General features: G+C 37.8%; 1 protein-coding gene across 1 annotated transcript in view; it reads right to left on the bottom strand.

Annotated features, from left to right (window-relative positions):
• HECW2 (HECT, C2 and WW domain containing E3 ubiquitin protein ligase 2) overlaps positions 1-20,686 on the bottom strand; it is a 115,872-nt gene that overhangs the window by 30,641 nt on the left and 64,545 nt on the right. The window contains exons 9-16 of the mRNA XM_009810201.2: positions 19,925-20,020; positions 15,686-15,836; positions 15,208-15,311; positions 11,517-11,641; positions 9,850-10,035; positions 4,725-4,859; positions 1,787-1,889; positions 669-765 (exon numbers count right to left, since the gene is read on the bottom strand). Of these exons, the coding sequence (XP_009808503.2) occupies positions 669-765; positions 1,787-1,889; positions 4,725-4,859; positions 9,850-10,035; positions 11,517-11,641; positions 15,208-15,311; positions 15,686-15,836; positions 19,925-20,020 (997 nt within the window). The remainder of the gene's footprint in view (positions 1-668; positions 766-1,786; positions 1,890-4,724; positions 4,860-9,849; positions 10,036-11,516; positions 11,642-15,207; positions 15,312-15,685; positions 15,837-19,924; positions 20,021-20,686) is intronic.

Below are 20,686 nucleotides of genomic sequence, written 5' to 3'. Positions count from 1 at the left end.
CCAAGTACATGAACTAAAGTGTCTTTGTGCAGGATACACTTTAAGAGGAATCTTGCCACTTTCTGAATTTCACTTTTTATCATTCCTAGTCTAACCATACGAGGGAGTTTTAACAACCATATAACAATCAAAGATCATCCTTCATCAGATCTCATTGGACTACGCAAAAACCTGTAGATACCCATTTTTTAAATTTTGGAGAAACACTAAAAATTCTGATTGATATAAGATTACCTCCACGGTCATTAGGTCAGAACAGCCTTTCTCAAAATGCGCATTGAGAAAATTAGGACAAAACCAAATGCCATTCTGCCTCACAGTCCCAGCTGTACACATACTCAAATGAATGGGCACATTTGCCGTGCCATCCAGCTGTCTTGGCACATTTTGAAGACATCAGCAAATCTCTTATGCCAGTTGTTCCAAACATTTTACTGTAGGTACCTTTATTTGGTAACAACACATTACCCTCTGTTCTCGTAAACCTTATTTCAGGGAGTTACATAGAAATACAATAAAGAACTATTTCCCACAGCTTTATGAATATGTTTGATTAGGCCAAAAGTCTACAGTCTGCTATGTTCCACTGCCAATTTTAATGAAAGAAACTAATTCTAATTAGCATTTTGTATTGAAATGGCAATAGCAAACTTCACTAATTTTATTACCTGAGTGAATGATTCCTGGTAAGATCTGGTTGACGCTCTTGTAGAATTTCCAAGATATTGGGCTGCCGCAAAAATGCAACAATCTTGTCATTGTAAGCTAGAAAACATCAACAAAAATATCATGCTGAAACAAAGAGATACTGAAAGACAGGACTGCATTCCTTCTGAGTTTTAAACAATGATGACAGCCGGCTTCATCTTCACAGTTTTAAGTTTAGCAGTGTTGTGTTAATACTTTTTCATGTAAGGCTACCGATTCTACTATTATTTAGGGAACACGCTTCTTGATTATGAACCAAATCTGATTGTGACACATCCTTTCCACTGTTAACAGCTCTAATTTTGTTAGCAATTTCTATTATATTTTATCACTCACACTCTTAGCCAAGGTCAAACTAGAATATTCATTGCTAGAATAAAATTGCAGGGACCTTGGTTTTCACTGCACTGAAATCCATTCTCAAATATTAAACAGTCATTGGAAACACCCATCTCAAATCCTCACTAATTGCTGAGCCTGCAGTGTATGCACACCATGTCCGTGGCAAGGGGAAGGATTTAAATTAGCAGACATTTTCAAGTAAACATGCCACAGTACAAAGAGACAGTTATAGTCAATCAGATTAATTTATCTTGATTTAGCACAATGCGACAGCTGTTAGATTCAATAAGCTAAATTCTGTTCTTGGTGGCACAGAAGTCTGTAACTTCGTGTGTATGTAACTGAGAACAGAAGTTAAGCTAATGACTAATTCCAAGCTGATTAACACTTTCTGGAATCCTGCCAAAATAGATGCCCGGAAGTTGTATAAAAATCACTGGAGTCCAATTAGGACATAATTTGGCTCACTGGCTTCAACCCCTCCTGTGACCACTTAGAGTAAGTGAGCTAGGAAGGTAGAAGTTTTCCATCAGTTATTTGGTTCTGCACAGACCCTTTTCAGTGTTATTCCTGCAGGTTGCAACCGAATAATTGGTAAATGCTGATGGACAGAAGTAATCATAACAAATGATAACTTCCACCCACCCCAACGAAATTAAAACCCCAGCAGTGCACACTAACGTGACACACTCAGTCATGGAGAACTTCTCTGAAAAGAGGCCGTATGCTGACGTACCCACTGGAACCACATCCTGGTACTGCGCTCTGCTGACTGTATTAAACGTGCTAGACGGCCTTGGCAAAACTGGTGGTCCTGAATGACGGGAGTCCTCTCCGACCTGAAAATGCGCAAGTAACCACAATGAGTGTCTCTATGCCAGCATATGTACTCGGGTACCTAAAAGTGAGAACTCATATGGCTTAAAACCAAGCACGTACGTAAATGCTTTCTTTGATCACTATTCCCAGTAACCACTACAGCAGGAATCAGCTGTGTTGCATGACAGTTATTAGTAAAACATTATTTAGTATACTGTGCCTATTAATATGAAGCATCAGAACTGATTGTAAGTTTTTAAATAATAGTCCCATTCTGAAAAAAGACTAAAAAATTCAAACTGGGATTCTTTCAGAGGGTCTTTTGTACTTCGTGGACATGGATAAAGTATCCATAACAAAGATTCTGAAAATCAAATTCTGCTCCTTCATTAGCACCTCTATTACCTCTGTGCATGAATGGAGTTTCCCTAAATTTGAACTGGAAACAAGTTTGTGGCTGAAGCAGAAGGATAAAGAAGCAAGTTCACATTCAGGCAAGGCAAACGAGTCCAAAACTGGTAAAAGTATGTTTCCTACAATTATTCAGTAAAACTGCACTGATTTTTTTGTGTTCACCTTCTGGGATTAAAAAATGTTGCATATGAGCATTTTTTAGGGTAGAACCACAATGTAAAACTGTTCCTGGTAGCATTTGTGACATCAGGGCAACTTCTGCAGTGTTCTGTGCACTGAGGCTTCAGTCATTTCTACAGTGTCAGTATGCTGTATTTTATCTATAGAAAACATTTTGTTCAACCTCTTTTTCATGCTGCTGGACCTTTACGTTTACTTCTCAGTTCCTCTGCCTACATGTAATGGTTAGCATTTGAACTACACTTCTAAGCTTCAAAGATCTCTAAAACACCTAACTGCAAAAGATCAAATAATTATAAAGGTTGTTTTTAAATCCAGTCTCTGAAATCACAAAGAGCAGAAGTCCTGACATATTACCAAAGATCTTTGTGCTCTCTGATAATATTCTCTCAGAAAAATGAAAAATTATTTCCTGTAGGCACTGTGCTGGAAAAGGAATGCCATTATTATTAGCTCCAGCTTCACACAGCTTTAGCTAAAAAGGCATTCCTTACACTGGTTAACGTTTGCTTTAGACCATCTCCTTGTAAAAACTGGGTCAGTGGCTTCAAAATATCAAAGTTCATGGCAAGGCAAATCCAAAGAAAGTATTTTGAGAATTTTCTTCATCAAGTAGTCATCTTTTGCAATTATGTACAGTTCCTTGATACAATGGTTTAAAAATAGGAAAACCAGCTGCAAATATGCAATACTTAAGTCGTAAGTGCAGAAGAAAAAGTAGTGTTCAGATTCATACATATGCACATAAATTAACATCATTACTTCATTAATCCCAGAATGGGAATACTGTATTGAATTTCTAAGTTTGAGATTCCTACCTGGAATTATACTTCTTTTCAATTCAAGTTACAATTGTAACAGTATCAAGGAAATGCTTCTAAAATTATATGTAGAAACATGGTTTAAGGAATATCATGTATCTAGATGGAGTGGGAAATTTTGACAGGTAGTCATCACTGTGTATATGCAATATATATGATAACTTCCTACACTTATTTTGCAGTATTGACAGCTTCAGCAGCACAGCTGGCATGAATCTCTCTGTTTTAAGTGCAGAGCTTCTGCACGCTGCTTAAAGAAAGATAATTTCAGTGCGTATTTGGTAAAGTTAAGAAAAAAAAAATGTTTCTCCTCTGTTATAAATCAATCACAACAGAAAGACTTGCTTTACCCTGTCGAAGATCTAAATAGCTATATTCAGCTATATATAGACACTTCTAGCTTCCTTGCCTGCTGTAAGACATCATTGCCTGCATCACATCACCAAATTGGCGGAAAATGCTATTTAAAACCATTTGTAAAATATACCTTACACTGGGGGTGGGGAGTGGAAAGTACTGTGGGTGACTAAACCATGTTCACACAGGATATGACAAGATACGCAGCCAGCGGTATAGGCATTCACTTGCTGCAGCTCAGCGGAAGCCCTGTTAGAGAAGTGGCAGAGAAGATGCATGCCTGCTCTGAAACAGACCTCTGGCAGAACTTCATCTGCCACAAGACTGAGCTATAAAAAGGATAGATTGGAGCATTTCTCTTGCCATTCTAAATTGTATTACCTTTAATTCCTGACATGGAATAGCCCTCCTCTGAGAAGAAAACATAGCCAACAGTATGGAAGTTAAATAAAGTACAAGTGAAGTCTAACTCATTGTACATACACTTGCTCACAAGTAAAAAGAAGTTATAACAATATGGAGACTGCCGGTGAAAATGGTCCACAGTGACATATCAACAAAACAGTGTTTCCCATGTATTCCTGTTTAGAAAGTAGAGATGAAATACATATGCAAATGCATATAACAGTCTGATAAGCCTGTATGTGGTAAGATTTTTTTATACTTATTCGGAAAGTTGCACATCTAGATGTATATACACACACACGAACTTTTTTTTCCCCTCCTCTCATTTGCAGAGTTGTAGCAACATACTTGGCAGACAACATGCTAGACAACAATACATATTCTGACAGCAAAAGACAGGATACAGATACTGGTATTCTGTAATCAGATGCTCTCCTGTGGTTAATGGAGTTACTGCAAATTAAGAGAAACTCAGGTCTGATATTTTTCCTCTCAAATCATCCATTTCAAAAGCAACAAAAGATAGCAAATAAAATAATAAATATTTATGGATGAGTACTGTATGCTTACAGAAGAACCATGCTCCTCACAACATGGAATTGTGAACAGGATGGTGTGAGAAGAGGATGATCCTAAAAACCTGGTGGTTCCCAAAGAGAAGGGGCAGATCCAGCTTACCTCACCAGCGCTGTGGCTACGTTGTCTAGTTAAGTGCTGCCGATGGACTAATGCACTAGTGGGCCTGCTACTCTGCAAGGGAAGCCGGGGGTCAATGAACGTGGTAGTGCGGGAATTGTGGTCAACAAAGAAAGCCTAGAGAAGGAGAAAGAAGAAAGAATTCATAGCCGATACCTTTTTTTAGCATGTCTGAGGTTAATGTCTATTCAGGTTCTAGGTTTCATTCGCTGATGAGAGGCTTTGGAAAATCTTCCTCACATTACTGCAGTTTGCATTTCCCTTCGGCAGAAGAGGGATAACCGTTTTCCATCTCACTGGAGGAATGAATTCTTTAATGCCTTACTTCATTCATGTCTATAAAGCCCTCTGAAATTCTCATCTGACAAGCATCAGAAGTAGGAAGCTTTATTATGATTGTCCAGAAAAGAAGACTTAAATGTTTAATAAAAGTAATCCTGGTGTATTCTCCGTTTCATTTCCTTATAAACATCTAAAAAGATTACATTAAGTAGCAAAACCATTCCCTTTTGTGAACTATTTACCATATAATTATGAACACACTTGGGCGTATATATGTCAAGTGTATGATTGCATCTTGTGACAAACTGTGATTACAGGCCAACAGGCATTTTTGCTCTTAAGTTCCTAAGTTCGCTAACCTTTTCAAAAAAAAAAAAAAAAAGGTCAGTCAGGGACACAAAGATGATGGCAACAAAAACATTTAAACCAGGCAACTGGTGAGAACTACCACATATTGGCTGGTCAACCATTTGCTGAAAGCAAGGTCACGGGAGCATGCATCCTGGAAAATTAAAACCTCATACAATTCTGTCCAACTTGAAACTAAAAGGTTTCTCAACCCTGAAATGTAGACTTTTTCTAAGCCCTGAAATTTAAACTTTTTCCAGTGTTAGTGTTGCACTTGGAAACCAGCACTGTTCTATTTCAACACACTTCGTCTTTTTTCAGGCACAATGCTGGAAACATGTGGAAGTGGCAAAAAAAGATCCCGGTTTTGAGCAGGGGAGTTACAGGAAAGTAACATCTGGTTTGAGGAATTGAAGAATCCGGACCAGCAGAGAGGCGGTGGAGGACTGCGGGAGCCATTTCGGCATTTGGATACCAGTGAGGTACTTCGACCACAGTTTCATAAACAATTCAGTCCTGTGGTGTCAGCAAAAGAAACATTCTCATCTTCCCCCATCCTGACCACTCGTTTCATCCCTTGTGCACCCTTCCTGCCTTATGCTGGCACAAGTGTTTGTGTAGCCACGCAGTGAACCCAGCTGGGGAGCTGGTCCAGGCTAAAATTACTCTCTTTTTGTCCCTCTCCCTGCTGGTTCCTCTAATCTCAGTCAGCTCACCAGGGATGAGAAGAGAGCAGAACTGGCTCTTTTGGCAGTGATGCCAGCTTACAGTATTCATGAAATCATTGTTTCAGACTGCTTGGTATATCCAGACCAAAGAAAATGCAATTCTTCTGAGCGCTATGAAGGTAGGTAGACAAACGAGTATGCCATACTATACAGTAATTAAATGCCGTTATCGATTGTGGTAGGAGAAAACATTCATACTTCCATTTCCCAAGGAAGGAGAAGCATATAGAGGGACACCAAAGTTGGAAAACCTTAGAAACGCCCCAGAAGAAGGCAGCAAGCCTCCTACCACTCTAGCCGCGATTGCCTGTACCTGTAACCTGTGCCTACAAGCAAGGAATCACATTACCTGAACACTACGGAAGAACTCTGTTTTGATCATCTGGCATAGTTACAGATATGCAAGTGACCCTGACTGTTCCACAGTTCAAAAACTATTAAGTGTATTCGATAAATGCAATTTTAATTGCAACATTTGAGCCTGATGCAGGACTTGTTCAACCTTGACAAATAATGATGTCACCTGCAGTGCAAGTATACAGACTAGAGAACATGAAACCAGTGGGAAAGCAGAATGAAAGCCATTCTAAAATTTTTATTTTGGGCCTGGAAAATGACTGGAAGAGGCTTCTGGAACATATCCAGGTTTTCTGAAAATTTTGCTCCTGATTGATAGGTTTATTTCATTTATTAGCAAGTGGTTGGTATAGGGATTTTTTTCATGTCCACGTATCTACTATTTTATCTAGCCTGGTTTATGTGTATTTATCAGATCTGAAGCACTTTCATCAAAACAAAGGTTGATTTCATTACGTCAACATTATACTGTAAAATCACTTAGAAAAAACAAAAGGTTCAATATAGGAGAAAGTACTACCTAGAGTTGCGCTACACAGTTCTTTGAGTTAATGCAGCAATCTAATATTGCATGTAGAGTTCTTTAGCATTACATTTAAATAAACAACTCAGTTTAAGCATTAAGTTAAAGACAATCATGTCTTATTAAATACGAATGCTTGCAGGCCAGCTAGTAGCAGCCTACTTTAAAATAAAGCATAAATTACTATTTTGAAGCTTCAGTGAAGATAATAATTGGAGCTTCAAGGCTTTGGGCTAATCTGAACGTTGGCACCCAGCTCAAAATACAGTGTGGCTCACAGTCTCCTTTCAAAAAAAATTCCTCTCATAACTCCTGTCTAGCTATAATCCATAAATCTATGGTGCTTGAAGAGATTTACATAAGATGGGTAGCGCCAAAACTACATTTAGCCCATTAAACACGGATAGTTGTCCAAGTTATCTTTCCAATTAAAGTCTATAAAACTTGCTAAAATATGTTTTCTTCCTATTGAAGGTATTACTAATCAATTACAATGGATTCTTTCACTGTAGAAAGAAAAAACAAAAAATAGTGTCCTACAATATCTTACGTATTTGCACATCTTGCAGAGATCTAATTAAAAAGTATATACATTTGCATCTGGCTTTAAAATATGAACATGTGCTTATACATATCGCACAAATGCAGTGGGGTGCTCATCTGTATATACATGTCTGTATGCACATGTATGCAGCAAGGCAGAATTTCAAAGTTACCAGACTAAGTTCAGCTGAGGGACCTATCTAGTCCTATGATGCTTCCTGCTACCACCTTTTCCAATGGTCTTCTGCCTCCCTGTGGTCAGTGACTGATGAAGGTTCATCTGAAATTGCAATCAGAAACTACATCCTAGTTACGCCAGACCTTTTCGGGAGGACTGCACGGCAAACAGATTTTATCTTCTACAGGGGATACCCGGAGGAGTCAAAGAGGAGTGGGCAACTGGGCTTTGCTGCGCAGCTTTGAAGGGAGTTCACAGGTAGGCAGTCCCCAGCTGTCCTTGGAAGACAGCCTGCAAAGAGGACAAGCAACCAGGACCGCACTGACATTGGGGGGTAAAAACTCTACTACTCAGCACTGTATAAGGGTCAGAATGATCACTGTGCCTTGTGAGCAAGAGCACCAAGCCTCTTCCCATGATATACTTCGAAAAATAAAGGAAAACCTCTTCTTAGCAGGAAAGAGTAGCCAGGGAAAGGAAATATAATTATATATTGTGGCATGGCTAACTTCTACTTGCTTCTTTTTAGCTTTATGCTTTATTAAAGGGAGGTCCAGTTTCGGTTTGGTCTCATCAAGCACTGGTCTCATCATGTACTGGCCATCATCTCTCTCGAGTGCTGAATAGGCTTTTCTACTGGCCACAAGTGCTACTTGTGACAAAGGCAATTCAATGTAATGAAAATGAACAATACTGAGCTTAATTCAAAGTGAAGAAATCCCAGTGGGCATTTATTCAGTGCTTCCTCTTTTTGATTAATGTTGTGGTAGCATCACTGTTACCAAATACCACACCAGAAATCCAAAAGTCTAATTCTCTCTAGGGAGTGCCTATTAAATTAAACTGAAAACTGCTGTATTCTTCAGGAGAAAACTGGCCTCTGAAGAACTGACAGAAGAAGAATGACTTAAAACTGAAAAGAGTAAGGGAGGCAAAGAACAAGGTTAGTATAATTGCATGTTCCTAATTGTGTTTCTAATGAAAAAACAGTACTTTCCAGAGTTAATAAAATCCAAGAAGAAAACAACCCTCAAGCACTTTTTCTACCCTTCAGTTTAGAATCTGCCTGAATCTTTTCAAGCATCAAGATAATTATTTATATGGACACTCACAGCTAACCATACCAAGACTGATAAATGTAAGAACTGAGAAGCTTAATATACCTGTAGTCCTAATTAGGACTTCTCACATGAACCGATAGCCTTATCACTTCCTCACATGCTAATCACAGTCTATTTTTAACCCTCTTATCTTCCACAAAGAAAAACACATTCTAGGTAGTGAGGATCCACTAGTTTAAAGTTACATCAAAATTATATTACTACTATAAAAATGTCTGTTCTTTGATTTTAAAATATTCTGTTAGAAATTGAAAAGTGATACCTGTTTTGAGAAGCAGTAAGACTTGCAACTATTTAATATCCCTATTAATGAAACTTACGACACACAACTTCTTTCCTGTTAACCAATACATAACCAACAGACTGATCATCCCCAGAGCTATCCCAGTATTAAGCGCATCCATTTTATCTCAGAAACTGATGAACAGTGGACCTACTTAGCATTTGGGTAGAGGACCCACCTAGGAAAATGGTTAGCTATTAAAGAAGAAAAGTGCAAATAATGCACACTAATGAATTCCAGGGGGGAAAAAAACCACCCTAAGGAAAAGCTTGACAGTTAAACAAGAAAAAAGATAATACAAATGGTTCAACAATAACTAAATAACATTCAGTAGATAATAATAAAGCAACTTTATATCTAAATTATCTAACGAGTACACAGGCAAAACTCCGAAGAACTGCCTATGTTTATAGAGTAGATAATTCTTTTCAAAAGAAGTTTTAAACATACAAGGGAATCTAAGCAACTTATCTTACTGTAAAAAGGCTACAGATTTTCTAGCAATTTTCCTTGTAATGGTTAATACCCCTTTATCAGTCTCCTCCCTCCTTTCACATAATGCTTTCTCAGCACAGACAAGAAATTCCAATCTTCTTTTGCCAAAAGCAGGATAAAAGGACGCACACCTTTTACATGTGGAGAACTATGTGCACTTATGCTCTTGTTAAGAGCAATCAACTGACTCCTGATATCACAACATCCAAGATGAGGCATGCAACAGAGATGCATGTGCATTACAGTTACCTTGCCCTGATGGTCATGTTTCATTTCCCAACCTCTTGGCAGCTCCAGCTGTTTGTTAGCAAACATATTGAGGAAGCCCACCAAATCACGATTATGCTGGTAGCGCTCAAAATGGTGGGTGTCCCGCCGGACTTTGGTGATCATGTGCTTCAAACACGTGTTATTTGTAAACATGCGGTAGGCACTCTGAAAAATAAATCACAAAATGAAATACTTTTAAAAGATAACATTTCTTCTTACTACAAAAGACATTTCCACTGTAAATAAATCTTCCAATCATCTATAAAAACCTTAAAATTTATCTCCAACTAAGCCACAATAGTAGGAAAACAATGGTCCTCTTTCTGAACTTTTGGGATAAGTATTTGATGTTTCTTATTTTGCTTGATATACGCAAAATTTCGCAATTGACTCAATTCAGCAAAGTGAAATATATCACAGATTCCATTTACCACACTTGTCCCTGGAATTGTGGAGAATCCTGTAACATTAAAATTGCTTTAAAAGTAGAGATTTCGTAGATATTCTCTAATTTCTGGACTAATGAGTCAAACGCAGCCAGAGAATACAGCAATAAAGCTTGTAAGATTTTCTGCAGGACAGAGATACATAATCTTGTAGAACTTATCACAAATCTACATAAGTACTGTTTCCACCTACTGATTTTTCAAAAATACCCTATCATTGCATGTCCATGTGTAATTTAGGTAATAAAATGAAAGTAAGAGAGTAAAAGGAGAGCGCTGCAGAATAGGGAAAACTTTAAATAAAAGGGGAAAATAAACAGTTAACATCCTTCCCTCCAAAAAAACCCAGCCAACCAGAAACCAGGTCTTTCTCTGGGGATTAGCAATAGACAGAAGCCAAGACATAGGCCCTCCTATTGCACTGCGCTGCTACCTAAATCATTCTGTGCCCCTATACCTCTACTCCCTGGCCAGAGGTCTCATCTACCTCTGCCCTGTTTCATATATTTAAAATAAAGTTATGCAAGCTAAGCAGAATTATTTAGGTACAGACCAGCATACATATATATCAAAACCAAACTAACACTGAGCAGTAAATTAAAAAACACTGAATTATTAACAAGTGTGCTTGCACATAACAAATTATTTATTCCATTACTTCTGTTTACACTATACATCCCATTACACAAAGGAAAAGAAAACATTGAAAAAAAATAATATATAAGAAGAAGCACTGAAGAACAGGCAAAACAGAAAAGGGAAATATATATTAAGATGCTTTTTTGTTCAGTGTGACCTCTAATATATTTTGATATAAACCAGGCAATCCGGAGGAAACAAATCATCCCAGAAGCAAAAAAGTGATCTTAAAAAATAAGCATCACTTTCATTCTCAGAATTGTCTCTCATGCTCTGCAAAGCACAGTAAGAAAGCTCTTGCTTCGATAAACAAATGAGTTTTGTATCCTAAGAAAGACGAAGAGTGAAAAATAAAAACTGTAGAAGCTATAAGGCCTACTAGGACAACTCTGATAGCCCACCAATTGCAAGGAATGACGATGAGTGTTTGAATTTATCCAGCCTCCCTATGTACTACCAGTATCTTAGCATCAAACACTGAGCAGTATCTTTGTACACAAGACAACTATATTTATAAGCATGTATTTATGAAAGTCTTTCAGCTGTAGATGCTATACTCACAGGGTTAGAATGCAGCACTGTAAAGAACTCTGGGCTGATAAGGAATTTCACAGGGGGAGACTGGAGCAATAAAGTAAGTCTGGATCTGGAGGTAGAGTGAGGCAGCACATTCTCTCTTCGAAAATCTAACAGCAAAGTGAATGACAAAAACTTCCAGTAATAATCATTACCAAAACACCACTGCAAATGACTATATCGATTTGAATCACACAAGCAAGAAATGCACTAGTTATACAATTATTTCAGATTCATTAAGTATTCTCCACATAAGTATACCTGAATTTTTTCTAACACAGCACTGAAGTTCCTGAAAATATCACTATTTTAGTTTAGTAACTTCTACTTGTTGCTTTTGGTGAACAATCATTAAAAAAAAAATAAAAAAAAAATTCACATCCAATTATTCAGGTTACCAAACATGTGTCTGTGTATAAGATGCAAGAAGGTTGCTGTGGAAAGCCTACATTGCTACACTTTAGCTCTACGCAGACTAACTTATTTTTTAAATGCTAACTAATGGATATAAAAGTAATAGTACACTTAAAAATGTTTAATTCCTCCTTTAAAAAAACAAACCAATAAATCACTGCCATTAAACACAGCCCCAGTCCTGATACAGTATTTAAGCAGCTTATGTAAGTGAGAAACAGGTTGCCAAGGAAGTACCTTTCAAGTTTCAACTTTCAGTAAACATTTGGGTCTTTTCCTAGCAACTGTAAAAGTGCACTGATTTTTCAACAGTACCAGGAACTGAAAATATATTATGAGCGCTATTTGCTATGATGTTAAAACTGCTCCCCCCAATTATCTTTGAGAATCAACAGGACATTTGGATGCATATTTTAATGTAATGAAAAATTGCAAATTCAGATTGGGTCTGCAGTGATTTTACTCTACAATGTATGCCATCTTCTACATTTCAGTTTCTTTTTGTTACATATAGCAGTACTTGCACACTTCCCCATCAAATGAACATTACTCATGTAGAACACAGCTACCATGGATATAGAAGAACAATAACCCGCAGGCAGAGAAAGGAGAAGAGAGGCAGTGAATGAGACTCTAAACTCAGGAAAAAGAAAAAAATTTAAGAATAGGAGGAAAAGAACAAAGAGTAGAATTCTAAATATGGATGGGTAAACATTATGGAAAAAAGGGAACGGGGAAAATAGAGACATTCATTCTAAGCATTAGAGGAAACCAGATAATGGAAGGGTAATAAGTCAATGAACAAGAGGATTTTTAGAGACACTTCTTAAACAACAGACCCCAAGCCCTCCCACATGAGGCACGTCTATGGAGTGACAGCAGTGTAGCATAAAGACCCCTGAAGCTATGCCTGAACACTTGGGCTGGGAGTGTCTCCCAGGCATGCACTGAGGTTACATGTCAACTCTGTATCGGTACAAAACTTGGGTGTACACCAGTCCCTTCTCACACCCTGGCAGATGCTGTGACATGCTGCAGATAGGTCCACTGTCATAGTCTGGATAATCTGGAAACCAGAATGTGTCACCAGGTGGGTTTTTCTAGCAGTTTAGAGGCTTATGGATTTGATTTATGAAAAGCTTATTCAGCTCAACTTGCTGATTAGGATTTAGCCTGAATTTGCTTTAAACTGATTTGTTTACAGCACAACAAACCATCTAGCTGCACACGCACGTGCATAAAGACAGAAAAGGAAAAGGCTAAGGCAGAAGTAAAGAAAAAAATACAAAGGGAGCCCTCGGCTAAATTACAAGTTCTACAATGACTTGAACCTCAAGAAAGAGTGGCATTGCTTGGGTGTTAGATTAATTTAGGAAAGAGTATTATAAGAGAATATTGAGAGCATCTAGAGACAAAGCCAAAGCACATAATAACACACAACTATGCAAAGGACCAGATGGGTAACAAACTAACTTTATAAATGTATTATTAAATTAGTAGCAGGAAGATGACCAAGGATAGAACCACTTAGCAAGAAGAAAAACTAGCAATGATGCTTAGAGCTCATTAAAAAAGACCTTTCCTTCTGTCTTCATTTAAAAAGTTAATACCGACCAGAAGAACTAAAAAACAGAAGAAAGAGAACTTTCTTCTTAGGCTAGAACAGGTAAAGACTGTGGTGCAAATTAGTGATTTTCAAACCCTATGGGCTTGATGAAGTGTATTCCACCAAACTTAGGAAACTAAGTGAAGCGATCTCTGAGACATTAGTGGTTATTTCAGAGGTCTGAAGGAGTTCCCAGAAGAAAAGAAAGGGGATAAATACTATATCCATTTTTAAGAATAGGTAAAAAAAGGATGAAGGAAACTATAGAGGAGTTCACATATTTTCTATTCTCAGACAGACATATGAACTAACTGTCAAACTACTTAAAGCAACGAGGAGACAGCAAGGTGGAAAAACACAAATAAGCAGGATTTCTGAAGAATGAATCATAGTAAACTAATGAAGTTACTTTCTACTACTGCAGTGGTGTAAAGGCCACGTATTTTGATGTTAGTAAGGCCTTTAATACTGTTTACATGATACTCGCAGAATCATGTTGGGGAGAAAATTACCTGAAACAGATGAAACCACTTGGAAGTGGGGTATGCAGCAGTTTTTGCAAAAACGTACTGAAGAGCAGTTATGATTTATGTCAAACAAAAAGAGTACACCAAGTCATGTTTCACTGAGATCTGTCTGGGTCTGGTCCTATTCATTATTTCTATTAATGACTGGACAGGGAGGACAGAACTTGCTCCAACCAGGAGATGCTGCAGTACTTGGACAGCAGGATGGACAAGATTCAAAACCATAGTGACACATTAGAAAGGTGCAGAGACCTGTGTGCAGGTAGGGATAATCAACTGCAAAAACACCAGATGAAAACCAGCCACCTGCGCCAAAGATCTGCCCACAAGGGTCTGGACCTGATTTTAGCAGATCAAAGACTGAACACGGGTGGTTAGCGTCAAACTATCAGAAAAAAAGTAATAATTATGCAGGAATGTACAAGGAGTGTTGTACATCAGACACGTGACATTTCCGCAGTGTCTCCAGTACAGCAGACTCATAGTTTTATTTCATTTTCTGAAATATTCCTCAGGAGCTGCAGACCAAATGAAGACAATCCTGAGTGGGCCAAGAAAATAATTGGAGACCTAAAAACACAAGCCATGAGGAAAAACTAGGAAGTAACGGATTTAAGAATATAAGAGAAACAATACGAGCAGACTGTCTAAAAAGTTACAGAATGTCCATCAACTGGAGAACATGTTATAAGAACACATGAGATAACATTTGCCAAGTATTGTTTAGGCACAGCTCATCCTATCTACCTTCAGCATGGAGATGAAGCTGATGACTGCCCAAAGTCCTTTCTAGTCCTATATTCTACCATTTCAAAATGCAGTAGTAGATTCAAAATATTTGTAACCCAGACCACACAATTTTATACTTTTTTGCAGCAAATGTCCTGCCTGTATTTTTACCCAGTCAGGTACTGACAGAAAAATGCTCCGAATCTCACATTCATCTCTTCAGCATACTGAAAGGCTGAGTCATAATCTTCAAAAAACTGGACAGCAATGAAAACAAATGGTTTCATTTTCACCCAGACTTTCAGGGGCAGAAGTTCGGTTCTACCTTACGTCACTCTCACTAAATCATCTATGAGATGAGTGCTCCCTTTAGAAAGGGGAAATTTTTTTTTTTTTTAACCTGCATTAGAATGGTGAAAATCAGTTTCCTCTCCAGCTCCATCCACGGCATTTGTATGCTCTTCAGGCCTGTCGTTAGTCATTGTTCTTCGGATGCTCTGGTACCTATGGTTAGAAAACTGGACTTTATATATAGTATATGGGAACTATGATCCAGTTCTGGCTACGAAGAAGCTTGCCCCTCTTTTCTGCCATATAGATTAATGTACATTGACCTCTAATTTCTGCATTAATAGCCTTTTGAATTTCTGAAAACGATTATCAGACCTTTTTTAGCCGCATATCTTATGAACACCGATGGAATACAAAAGCCCTGGAAGCCAACATGCAAATTAAAAGGGACTGCTACATGAAAAAAAAAAAAAATACATATGGCCAGCTGCGGTAGCAACTGTGACCCTGTCTTCATAATCAAGTTTTACAACGGTGAATGCAGTTTTGAAAGCACACAACTCACAAACAACAAGGGTAATTCTTACCGGCGATTCAGCTGTTCCATTTGCTGTATGGAATTTGACCTCTGGAGAATCTGTGGGGCTGGGGGGGCTGTGGGTCGCTGCCACGTTGTTGTCCTGTTCACGTGGTCCACATAAAAAATCCGTCCATGGCTGTCAATTCGAGCCTCCCAGTCTAAGTAGCAATAAAATACTGTGAACTATGGAGGGCTTGGCGTTTATTTATTTCTTTATTTTACCTCTGTCACTTTTGTAACTGCATCTATTGTTCCAAGTTTCTATTTCTCTTTTACAGGATGACTTCAGCACAGAACTTTCTTACCGAAAGGTTAAGAGGCATGGCTTTTCCCTATTTTATCCCATAAATCAAATTCCCCACTGTAGTTAAGGTTCTGTGGAATCCCTATCTAATAATTTCTATTCCTTTCTCTATTTTATTTCCCACTAACCAGTAATTGTCCCAGGAAAAAAAAAAAAGCATCAGGATATTTAGTCTAATTCTCTTGGACTGAAGTAATTCAAGATCCTTTCTCTGAGGGTTATTTCCAGTGCAAAAGGCCAATGGACAAGTACCAAAAACCTTGCAAAGCTTGACACCCGTCATTGTTTTTCACCAGCTAGTAGTAACAATAATAAAACAGATCCCAGTGCTCTTCCTGGGTTTATATGTACCTATGTTAAAGGTAAGCAGACCTGCCAGAAAAGATGGACAATTGTAACAATCGAACTCCTTCATATACTAAATGCATGTTCCAGAATTGCCAGTTCTGCAAATATCATAGGAAATTCAACTTCTTGTGCAAGCAGTAACTATAATGCTGTCCACTGCTCTTGCAACACAAGCTACAATGATAGAAGTCTAGACTGTGGAGACACACCAGGAGAGCAGAGATGAAGGCGCTGGGACCCTTCCCCAACCACATCTGGATTCTCAGTGCTCAGCAGAAACCAGGTGCATCACAACACCTAGGCCTTAGTTCATAAGATTTCTGGGTCAGGAACACTGTCTGTCTAATAACTGGTTATAAAATGAGCAAGATGCCAAGACACTGATCATGGCTGGGGACCACGTAATAATAATAAAAAAAAAAATTATGCTATTTTATATACAGAAACAGACGTGCCTGATTCTTGGGCACTAGCAACTTCAGAAAACGTGCAAACCATTTAGCACATCAGTTGAAAAACAGTCTTTGAGAGCTCAGAAGGTTTCTAGAAGAGACTTTCTATACTGCAAGTCTAGGTGGAAACATCAGTCACTGCAGTAACATTTTAAAAACTGCTGGCAAGCAACCAATCCGAAACGACCACTGCTCCGTCCGGAAAGAAGGCATAAAAATGTCTTGAGGGCAGAGGAGAACTAAATTCTACAGTACAGCATTTAATACTGACAGCCTTAAAACCTCAGGCTTTGTTACTGTACGTGTACTATGACTTCTGTCAACTCTTGGAGGCAGCCAAGTGGCTCGCTGCATTACGCTGTAGGGCCTAAGCTGACTTACGAAGAGGGAGGAAAGGCAGGTTTTGAGATAAACTCATTGTGTCATCTCTGCACGACAGCTGTGTATTTTAGCTGGCCACAATGCAAACCCCTCTTCTAACTTTAGGATGCACCATCAAAACAGCCTATTAGTGTTTAAAGTATTTCTAGTGTGAAGAGCAGCTATGCAGGAAAGCAAGCTCTGAAGAAGAAAAGAAAAAGCAGCACAATAGGATAGGAATAAAGAAAACTGTTTAAGGAACAAATTGCAATTCCAGGAGAAAAACTTCAAAATTTTGTATTATACTGTAAATTTTTAATGCAATTTAAAAACCAAACAAAACATAAATTCAAAGCTTATTGCATAATCACTGTATTTGCTATTCAAAATATAACACATTTGAAAGTTTTTAAAAAAATAATTTAATTTATATATCTCAAAAAAGCAAACCAAAACATTCCAACATTCTATGAAAAACATTTCCATTTTTTAAAAAGAAAAAAATTATTGAAACAGATCATCCTGTGTAAAGGTCCCATTTCAAAAAAGTAGTATCCTTCCAGTGAAATAAAAATACCCAAACTTTTTAACCAGAATTGGTAAACAAAACAGAACATGGAAGTATTCTGGGAAGGATAGAATTGTTAATTGAGGAAAAAACAAAACAAAACAAAAAAACAGTTTAAATTTGTGAAGTCATTATTCTGCTTAAATGTCAAACCCTAAACCACTGTACAATAGTTGAGATTTTTATTGTGGTGATTATATGTTCAATTCTGACACACAGTCACCATTTCTGTAATGTGGTCTTGCAGAAGGAAAGCATTTTTGCCTGCATTCAATTTTAAATACATACGTTTAAACACTTGGGCAATGCTTTCTAAAGTAAAACACCTGCATCAGTGTTGCGATGGGCAATCATACATTCCGTTAGTCAAAGTGTTGCTAGTCAAATGTGTTACAAATAACTTAGCTTGCTGAATTGCAAAATTGTAATTCATCAAGGTTGTGTGGTCAAGCTTATTTGTTGATTTTTCCCTAGAAATGTAGGAATTGGAGCATAATGTTGCCTGTTACAGGCAAGAATACTAGATAAATATTTCAATTCTTTCTCTTGTTCTTTAACTTACCCTACACACAACTGAAAGAAATACACCTATTTTTCTTTCTTAGTTTCAAATTCCGGTGAAACAACAAATAGAATACAACCCAAATTACAAAGAAATTAGAGTTTATAACTAAAATTCACAGTCTAAATGTTTTCCCTAATTTTTCAATATTAAAATATTAAAACTATTACACACCCAAAAGCAGAGCTTTGGAGAGAAAAACTGAATCTAGGCAACAATTAGTATTTAAGATTTTATTCACATTAGCAAATGATTGATCTACATAAAGATTGCACTGGGCTTTGATTGTAAAGGGGCGACGTGTATATGCATGCCCATGCATGACTGTGTAAAATCTCAGCAAATGTCAGAAATGTTAGAATACCACACAGCCAAACCTTTTCCATTAACATTCCAATAGTTTTTCCAAGTAGTTATTGTAGTGTATAGTTTGCTTCTGAAATGCAAAAAGCAATCTATGTATAAACCACGGTACTATAAAAGCTATCTCTATGCATGTCTCATTTATTACACTGATCTCTGAGTATTTCCCATAATGGTCTCTGTCTTTTTCAGTATGAAAAGTGATAAAAATGCAACTGAAAGATATGTCTCCCAGGCACAATTTTGTAAAAAATAATACTGGTTTATTGAAGTGCCATTTAATTAACTTTAGGATCTACACGCAGGATTAATTTGTTATATGCACTGATTATAACAGAAGCAGCAGGGAGCAAAATCTTCTCATCATCGTTACTTTCCAATACACAGTTATATCTGTGTTCTGCTATCAGGCTCCTTCCAGTTACCCTCTCCAATTACAAAGCAAACGCAGTCCCAATTCCATACTGTGAAATAATGATCTAGTCATTTTACACTAAATATCTGAACTCATGACTCCTTTAAAGTAATAGAGCTTTGCCACAGACTTCAGTGGGTCTAAATTTAACTTTTTTTTTTCTTTTTTGTTTTAAAGTAATGTTTGCCTATTAGCTGTGTAGCTTTTTTCTTTGGTCCTTTCTCCTTCCTTTAAATATCTAATACTGAATAGATTTTTACTGCCCCAAGTTTAAGCAAGTGAATCAGTCCAACAATTGGGAGCAATGTATTTTTCATATGCATTAGAGAAATTGCAATTTATCTGTCAATTTAGGCTCATCTAACTGCTGCTTAATACCCAGGTTTATTTTAATTCAAGGAGTGTTCACTCTGCCTCAAAAAATGCAAGGAAAACACAGACACCTTTCACGTAATACGCAAAGGTTAAAGATGTCATATATTTCTTTGTAAATCATCACCATACAAGAAGTATTCAGAGATTTCAGAGTGCTTGACATCTTTCCCTCCAAATGCCTCATATACTACATCACCTCACCTCCCTATCCATGTGCACTGCATACTGAAAAGGCAGCAGCCTGCCTTCCTTCTTCTCCACAAATGTCACTTAGCAACTCTGTATACACCAGGTTTAATTACCATAACACATCCTGATAGTTTGCAGACTGAGCACAACGCCTTTTACAAAACAGCACTAAACTTAATCATTGTCACTCCTCACTCGGAACTTCTCAGCTGTTCATTCTCAGTTCTCACATTTAAAAAAGAAATGCAATGAGATCTCAGTAATGAGATCCAGGCAGTCTATCCCCCAATTAAAGTATGAAGAACCTCACTTGGTGGTAGAGCCTCATCCACTCTCTGGTACCGGCTAACATCCTGACGTACCGAAGGCAGCGACCTCAAAGGCTGATGGCCATTGCTTTGAGAACCTGGAATCAAAATGCCCACAAATTATTTTTTCAGACAATGTGGGGAAGTCCTAGACTTACCTCTAAAATGAGCACGACGTGCTGAAGCTTCTGCAGGACTACAATATTTTAGGATAAATCTAAGAGTCATCTATTTTGGGGGGCAAAACCAGTCATGTCTAGAGTTCTGGGTAAGTGATTTCTCTGGGATGCGCTGCAGTCCTGGTCCTGAAAATGTCACCTCCTGGGACGCGCCACATCCACCTGTGACCAGCAGAAGCCAGGGCACAGAAACAACAGTGTGTGCCAGAGCCATATCCCAGCAAGGGACAAAGACAAAGCTCAGCTGGCCACCACAGAAACCTGCTGTAAGAGCGGGAGGTGAAACTGTCCGTTGACCTTCCTTGCTGCAGCCACACTGATCTGCAAAACACAGTGCAACCTGATACCTAATAAAAAGAGTCCCCCCAAATGTCTAGAAAATTACGTAAAAGAACATATTGACAGTATTTGACATAAATACCAAAATTATTCTTTCCAAATCAAAGATCTGTTTATGAAGAGAAGAAATTAATAGATCCTAAAACTTTTGAAATGTTATGAAAAGGACACATTCAGAAATCCAGTTTGAATGTACCCACTTGATTAGATTCACTTCAATCCCTGAAGAAATTGAATGGAAAATCC

The sequence above is a fragment of the Gavia stellata genome, chromosome 8, assembly GCF_030936135.1.
Source record: "Gavia stellata isolate bGavSte3 chromosome 8, bGavSte3.hap2, whole genome shotgun sequence".
Taxonomy (NCBI): Eukaryota; Metazoa; Chordata; class Aves; order Gaviiformes; family Gaviidae; genus Gavia; species Gavia stellata.
This window is presented reverse-complemented; position numbering and strand designations above follow the sequence as displayed.